The sequence below is a fragment of the Meles meles genome, chromosome 3, assembly GCF_922984935.1.
Source record: "Meles meles chromosome 3, mMelMel3.1 paternal haplotype, whole genome shotgun sequence".
Taxonomy (NCBI): Eukaryota; Metazoa; Chordata; class Mammalia; order Carnivora; family Mustelidae; genus Meles; species Meles meles.
This window is the reverse complement of record NC_060068.1, coordinates 121,686,632-121,694,194: the sequence shown is the minus strand read 5'-3', so window position 1 is coordinate 121,694,194 and position 7,563 is coordinate 121,686,632. Positions and strand designations below refer to the sequence as shown.

General features: G+C 51.1%; 1 protein-coding gene across 1 annotated transcript; it reads right to left on the bottom strand.

Annotated features, from left to right (window-relative positions):
- Nucleotides 1–4,210: 4,210 nt before the first annotated feature.
- Nucleotides 4,211–6,667, bottom strand: DUSP1 (dual specificity phosphatase 1). The gene is made up of 4 exons (XM_046001098.1): nucleotides 6,061–6,667; nucleotides 5,630–5,775; nucleotides 5,068–5,287; nucleotides 4,211–4,639 (listed from the first exon to the last, which is right to left on the bottom strand). The coding sequence occupies exons 1-4, from the start codon at nucleotides 6,425–6,427 to the stop codon at nucleotides 4,269–4,271; spliced, it is 1,104 nt and encodes a 367-aa protein (XP_045857054.1). The 5' UTR covers nucleotides 6,428–6,667; the 3' UTR covers nucleotides 4,211–4,268.
- Nucleotides 6,668–7,563: the final 896 nt, after the last annotated feature.

The window sequence follows — 7,563 nt, the reverse complement described above, 5'->3', positions numbered from 1 at the left end:
CATCTTGTTTCTTTAATTGTTTTCTTTATATATTGCCCTCTCCCCGCCCCCATTATTAGCTACTGGAGAGTAGGAACCTTGTCTTGCACCAAAGTGTCCCTGTGCCTAGGGTGTCGGTAAATACCTGTTGAATGAACGAATGAATGAATGAATGGCCCTGCTGCTCAGCCTGAAAAACCACAACCAAGAAAAAGGTGCGTTTAAGGTATTTCCCTCAGCCCAGCAGCTTTTCCTGCTCAGTGCTATCACCGTGCACACCCCTTTGTTTTCCAGAGAAGGAAGCTACCTTCTGAGCTGATTAAGGGGAGGAGACTGTCCTCCGAACCCAGAGGCTGTTCTCCAGCAGGCTGGCCCCACAGCGCCCCAGAAAGTCCCCAGAGGTGGGGAGTCCTCCCACCTGCTCCCCAGTTGGCAACCTGCGGAGGGAAACATCCCGGGGTGACCTGGCTGCACCCGGCCCGGCCAGGCCAGCAAGGTGTGGGAAACCGGAGTCAGGGCCTGGCGCTGGGCGGGGCTACCCCCGCGTGGCCTCGGCTTTGTTTGCCTCTGTGTATGGTAACCAGAAACCACCACAGCCAGCAGTTCTCGGAGCCCGGCTCCCGCACCCCGCCCCCCTTTTATTTTAATCTCCTAAACTGATTTGTCAGCAGCAGGAAGTGACATGACAGCTTTCCTCACAAAAGGGAAACTCCTCCGCGTTACCATGGCGACGGAGGCCACTGTTGGATCACAGATTTATAGAATCTTAAAGGTGTACACACCATGATGTCATCCTGGATGGGGAGGGGAGGGAGGGAGGGAAATGGGCTCCGGAGGCTGCAAGTCTGAGGCAAATGAGCTACGATTTGCAAAATTCCAAGGAAAGGATGCGGTGGAGGCGTTTGGGGTTGGAATTATACTAATGGAAACCACAGAAAAGCATAAAGAATACATTGATGCATCTTCTAAGGCTGGGAGGAATCTTACCTATTATATTAGATCCAGGGCAAACTGGTCATTTTAGGGGTGGGCACACTGGCAGAAATTGTTAGGAATGGGAAATGATGGGAAAGGGGATCTTAACCCACCCCCAGGACCCCCTTCCTGCCAGGCACTTTACAGTCATGAGCCTATTTCTTCCTCACAGGTGAAGCAGGTTATATTATCCCGTTTCCAAAAATGATAAATAGTTTTTCCACCCCAGAATTGGGGTAAAACCATGCTCATGATGGCTACAACATCCTCTCTTTCCCCACACTCTCTCAAGCTGTCTTTTGGACGGAACTAGGACTTCGGTTCCCAACTTCTTTCAGACCCAGGTTCCAATCTCTGCAATGCTGTTTACTTGCTGTATGAACTTGGATATGTCATTTCCTCTCTCTGAGCCTCAGTTTCTTCTTCTGTAAAATAGGTGCTGCTGCTAAAGGTTTAATGTGAAGGTATGTAAAGCAGTTAGCACAGAGCCTGGCACTCAGGGCTAGCTCTGAAACAGAGATATTATAACCACATTACAAGAATTAAATGATGGCCTTGTCTTTATTTCAATCTCCCCTTGAGAAAAAAAAAAAAACCATTTTAATAGTTTGAGCATCTTAAGCAAAATAAGTCAATCAGAGAAAGACAATTATTATTATGACCTGTCTGATATGAGGATTTTGAGAGGCAGGGCAAAGGATCGTGGGGCAAAGGGAGGGAAAAATGAAACAAGATGGGACCGGGGAGGGAGACAAACCATAAGAGACTCAGTCTCGGAGTCTGGGTGATGGACATTGGGGAGGGTGTATGCTATGGTGAATGCTGTGAATTGTGTAAGACTGATGGTGCACAGACCTGTACCCCTGAAACAAATAATACATTGTATGTTAATGAAATTTACCAAAAAAATAGTTTGAGCATCTTTCTCCTCATCATGAGGTACTCCCCCCTCCCCCAAGAAAAGCAGTATCAGGCCCAAAGTAACATGCTCCAGAGGGCCCAAAGACAAGGAATCAGATACATGAAGAGGGTTATCACCCCTGCTCTCCTGAGCTGGTGAGAGTAGAGCAGCTTGCACTGGGAGAAGTGAGTGAATTGTTTGCACTGGCGGCTCCCTTAGGCAGCCTCTGTATTTTTCCACTGCGTGGATCACACTGGAGATTAATTTTGGTTCAGCCAGTGCCTGCCAAGCAGAAACTGATGGCCTGAGCCCACGGGGAAGTCAGCCACGGCATCTGCCGCAGACCTGAAGTTGCTGGTGTTTCCACGAAAGGAGATATTCGCCTTAGTAAAATTTCTAGGGTTTGATAAAAACACTGGGTACGGTTTGTTTTGAAAGGTGTGAACACACTTGCAATTGAAAGCCCAGCCAAGGAAATGAGCTTGCCAGCTCAGGCTAAGTTCTTAGAACTCAGAACACAGGGATCTTTCAGTCCATGAGAGTCAAGTGGCAGATGGTGAACCAGTGGGGAAAGGTCAAGGTCACTGATTGTGTGTCAAGGCCTGAAATGACTATGGCTGGACCAGGACCACTGTTCAAGGGGCATTACTGGAGAAGATGTTTCCTTTTCTGCTTCCTAAATCACTATGTCCAGAAACATGTTGGGGGGTGGGGGGGGTAGGTGGGTAGGGACCAGAGCTAAGGGGCCAGGAACCCAAGAGTTTCACTATTATCTAATTCAACATTATAGGCTGGATTAGGGGTTGGTAGTCAATTACACCTTCTCTGTTTTGGCCTGTTCGACAAGAGTAAAAATCCAGAATCTTGCCCTAGAGCAAATCAGATCTGATTGTCTATCTTCAACAAAATTATGAAATCAGACCAGCAAGTGACATGGAGGCAGCTACCAAAAATTCAGTATGTGTATGTGTGTGTGTATATATATATACACACACATACATATGTGTATGTATATAAAGATGCTAGCATGGATGTATTCCAAAGCTTTAATGGTCAGGTTAGGGGTGGGAATTTCAAGTGATTCGTCTGTGTTGTATTCACTCATAGTGCTTCGTATTCTTTTCATAAAGTTCTTTTCAAAGGCAAAAAAAGAAAGAAAAAAAACGAAAAAAGAAAAAGGGCATGTGAGAGGAGTGATAAAGTGCAAGCCACATAGAATTAGGGAACAAAACAGATGGAGGCCCTGATTCCCCCCACTGCCACTTAGCTAAGCTGGGTCTCAGCATCTCTGTCTGCAAAAGGGTCCTGCTGAGTTGTTTGGAGAGCAGGTAGCACGCACTACCTTACACATAGCAGGAACACGTTTATGTCTGGTGTTTTGGAAAACCATCATCCTCGTAATTCTAGCACAGTTCAGAAAAGAGGGTGGCTTTTTATATTACCCTGGGTAGAGTATTTTAAAAAGGCAACCCAAGCAAATGGTCATTCCTTTTGGCTCTGGGAACACTTGGGTTCCCTGTGTAACATGGTAGGAATACAGGAACATCTGGATGATACTCAGAGGTCAGCTGCGGCACCTGGTTTTCCATGATAGATCACACTTTTCTACCTCCCTTGTATAACCCAGCCATCACCAGATCCCAAGACACACACCTGCGAGGCCCTTGTCCAGGTTCTGGTTCACTCATGGGAGAGGGATTAGTTGGGACTGCCCAAGAAATAAAACCATTGAGATTTCAATAGAAATGCCATAATTTATTCTGTTGTATAAAAAAAGTCATCCTTATGTAACAAAATGTCTTCTTAAAAGAAGAAATATATTATTTCAGTTCATAAATAATCAAACATACAACTGCTGGCAACTGAAAAAAAAAAAAAACAAAACCCAACACTGGTGCTTTCCATCAGTGCTGAACACAGACCTGCTTAGGGTGTATTTACAGGATATTACAGTACTCAAACACAAAAATTGAGGTATTTGGTTCTTCTAGGAGTAGACACTGACATTTGTGAAGGCAGCTCACCTCCACAAAAATAAATAAGGTATATTCTCATAGGTATGTGTCGTCAGGAATGATAATACTGGTAGGTATGTCAAGCATGAAGAGTTCCTACAAAAAAAACAGGAGCAAGCAAAAAGAAACCGGCTCGTACACGGAGTCCTTTCTCTTCTGCCCCATTTTGTCAGAGGGACTTGATGTACCCACTATATATATTGGTCCCGAACGTGCTGAGTTCAGCAAACATCTCGATGCAACGTCATCACTGTGACTGCTTAGGAACCCAGTGGAACTCGGGGTGAAATTAAATAAATAAGGACCAGCCCTCACACGCACCCTCCCCAGAGTTATTGCATTTCTCCTCAAGGAGCCTAGAGTCCCAGTGAGTTGTGGAGATTACCTCCCGTGGACTTTCAGCAGCTGGGAGAGGTCGTAATGGGGCTCTGAAGGTAGCTCAATGCACTGTTCGTGGAGTGGACAGGGATGGAGACAGGGAAGTTGAAGACAGTGGTGGTGGAGGTGCCGCGGTCCAGCACAGCCATGGCAGGGCTCCCGGCCTCTGCTGAGCAGTGTGGGGCCAGGACCTGGGACTCAAACTGCAGCAGCTGGCCCATGAAGCTGAAGTTGGGGGAAATGATGCTTCTCCTCTGCTTCACAAACTCAAAGGCCTCATCCAGCTTGACTCGGTTAGTCCTCATGAGGTAAGCAAGGCAGATGGTAGCTGATCGGGAAATGCCCGCCTGGCAGTGGACAAACACCCTTCCTCCAGCATTCTTGATGGAGTCTGGAAAATAAAGGGTGGCCAGTTACTCCAGAGCTCGGGGGAACAACCCCAACCCCAGGCAGCGGGTGCCTAAAAAACAGGTGTGTCCTATCCAGAGAATGGCAACATCACCTCATGCCATCACACAGTGTTCTGCGGAGGCAACGTGGGCATTGTGCAGAGAACAGCAAGGGATTTAAACCAAGACCAGGCATCTCCACGAAGCCGACTGATCTTGGGTAAATTAAGTCAATTCAACTTGTTTGCTAATTTGTTGAATGGGACATCATATCCCTATTTTGCAGGGATATTGCCCACACCAGACTGGCAGTTAATGTATGGAGAAAGGCTCAGGCGAATGTCATTCAATTCTTTGCCACAGAGTTGGGCTTGGTGACTAAAATGGGGGGAGCAAGGCAGAAGTCCCAGGCATCTGTCTGTCCATTTACCTATGAAGTCAATAGCCTCGTTGAACCAGGAGCTGATGTCCGCCTTGTGGTTATCTTCCACAGGGATGCTCTTGTATTGGTAGTGACCCTCAAAATGGTTGGGACAATTGGCTGAGACATTGATCAAGGCAGTAATGCCCAAGGCATCCAGCATGTCTTTTCGGGAAGCATGATAGGCACTGCCCAGGTACAGAAAGGGCAGGATCTCCACTGGGCCACCCTGAAATCCAGAAATATCCAACACTTGTCAAGTTTTGCTCAAAGTCAATGCCGGTGCCCACACCCACAAAAACTCCCTGCTAGAAAAGTCAGCTGTAGATACTGGGTATGTTTAGCACTGTTGTTAGAGTATAAATAAATAGGCGACTAAACCCATTTGCCTCAAGTTCATTTCTGTAGTGTCAGCAATTAGCCTCCCCTCCATCAGACCACTTAACCGTGGGATAAATTAATAGCCCTGTGCCCCCCCCCCCTTAAAAACTTAAAGGTTACTTTGGATATTCTCACTAGTACTGCTCTTCCAGGCCTTTGCCCCCACCCCCAGCACAGGCCCCCTACTAACCTGATCATAGAGCGGGGTGCTGCAAGAACTGCACCCTGATTCGGCGCTGTCAGGGACGCTGGTACTCAGGGGAAGGCTGAGCCCCATGGGGGTCGACTGTTTGCTGCACAGCTCCGGGTAGGAAGCTGAAAAAGCTTCATATCCTCCTGGGAAGACAAAGAGACATACTTGTTTCCATTAGTATCGTCGGGGACAGGGCACCTTCATCCAACCAACCCCGCGCCAACCAGGGCTGAAGTTTACCCCGGAGAGGCCCAGGCAAAGTCTTTGTTCTTAAAGCCAAACAAAGCCAACAAGTCCCCAGCATAGGGCTCGGGCGCCCACGCGCTCCATGTGGGGCAGCCCGAAGGGGCCGAGGGCCAGGGGTCCCACGGCAAGGCGGCTTGGCGGGGGTGGGGGCGTGTGGCGCCAGAGCTTCCCCGAGGGCGTACCTTTGAGGAAGAAGACCTGTGTGGTGCGCGCCTCTCGGCAGAGCGCTCCGGCGGCCAAGGCCAAGGTGCCGTCTCTCTTGGCGCCGTCCAGGGCGGCGCTGCGCTCGTCCAGCAGCACCACGGCGTGGTAGGCGCCCGCCAGAAGGCGGCCCCGCAGTTCGGCGTTGGGCACGATGTGCTCCAGACCCATGGCGCCCTTGGCCCGGCGCCGCACGATGGTGCTGAAGCGCACGTTGACCGAGCCGGCGATGTGGCCGGCGTTAAAAGCGAAGAAGGAGCGGCAGTCCAGCAGCAAGCACTGCGCGGCGCGCTCCCGAAGCAGCGTCCGCAGGCCTCCGGCGTCTAGGGAGCCCACTTCCATGACCATGGCCAGCCCTAGCGCCCCCAGCGTGCCTGTTCCCGGTGCTCTTTTGTCCTCGGAAGCCAAGGGTAGGGCAGCGGCTTTCGAGGAAAAGCCCGACCCTAGTTCTCCCTGTGCCGAACCCCAAACTGCGCTTAGACTGAGTGAGGGAGGCGTCGCGCGGGGCTCTCGGCCGCCTAGTCTTCTTTGCTGCTCCCCCGACTGCCCCTCCAACCCTGCTAACACCTATTACAGCCCGGCGTCCTTCGCAGCGAGCTCAGCCCGCGGGGAACCGGTTTATATGCCGCCTCTCGGGGGGGGGCGGGGAGGGGCGGGGAGAAGCGGGCGCGCAGGGGGAGGGGAGTTGTTTGTTTGAATGGTGGTCACGTGACCGTGTGGTGACGTCACCCGCCCTGCCCGGCTTGGCGCCTGCGGAGCCAGAGGCGAAGACGTCATCCGCCTCGGAGCGGGATCCGCTGGCTGCTTGTTGGCTCGGGCCCCAGACCGGCCGTCCGGCCTGCGCCTGGCGCGTCCCCGGGGATCCGGCCTGTGCAGCTCTCCGGACCCAGGGGGGGAGGAGAGGTGGCGGGCGCTCTGCCAGCCAAGCGCTGACCTCCGGAATCCGAGCGGCTGGGAGAGCGGGCAGCGGGCCAGTGGCCTCTCCGCCCCTCCCCCTCCCCAGTGTCCCTCCCCGCACCCCTCTGCTGCCGCGGTCGGCGGCAGGGGGCTTCCTGCGTCTTTGCATACAAGTGTGTCCGTTTCGCTCATTTCCTCCTCACCAGTGCGCGCGGAAAACTCAGGTTCCCCCAGGAGAAGCGGTTTCCTCGCCCAGTATCACAATGCTGGGGGTACGGGGACAGGGAGGAATCTGAAATGAGAGGTTGGAAGAAAATGTAATGTTTGCCCATGAATATGTTCTTACTAAGGACAACCGGGTGAGTCGGGGTGAAGTTTAGGGGACTGTTTTCCCGTATCCCAGCCTTGTTCTCCTGTTACTTAAGAAAATAATATATTTAAACAAGTAAAATGCCTTCCAATCGAAGCCCCGCTGTGGGAAGTTATTTCTAATCATGTCGTTCCTAGAGGACTTTGAGCCAAGAAAGGCGGGTAAGGAGACTGAAATCCCAAGTATGGGGTCATAAGGTGCCCTGGTGGATTGCGGG

What these genes read in the sequence shown, in the direction of transcription:
- DUSP1 (XM_046001098.1), bottom strand. Translation starts at nt 6,427, where the DNA reads ATGGTCATGGAAGTGGGCTCCCTAGACGCCGGAGGCCTGCGGACGCTG. An exon ending in GCACCCCGCTCTATGATCAG is followed by an intron (nt 5,288 to 5,629) that starts GTTAGTAGGGGG and finishes TCTGGATTTCAG; the next exon opens with GGTGGCCCAGTGGAGATCCT. An exon ending in CGAGGCTATTGACTTCATAG is followed by an intron (nt 4,640 to 5,067) that starts GTAAATGGACAG and finishes TTTATTTTCCAG; the next exon opens with ACTCCATCAAGAATGCTGGA.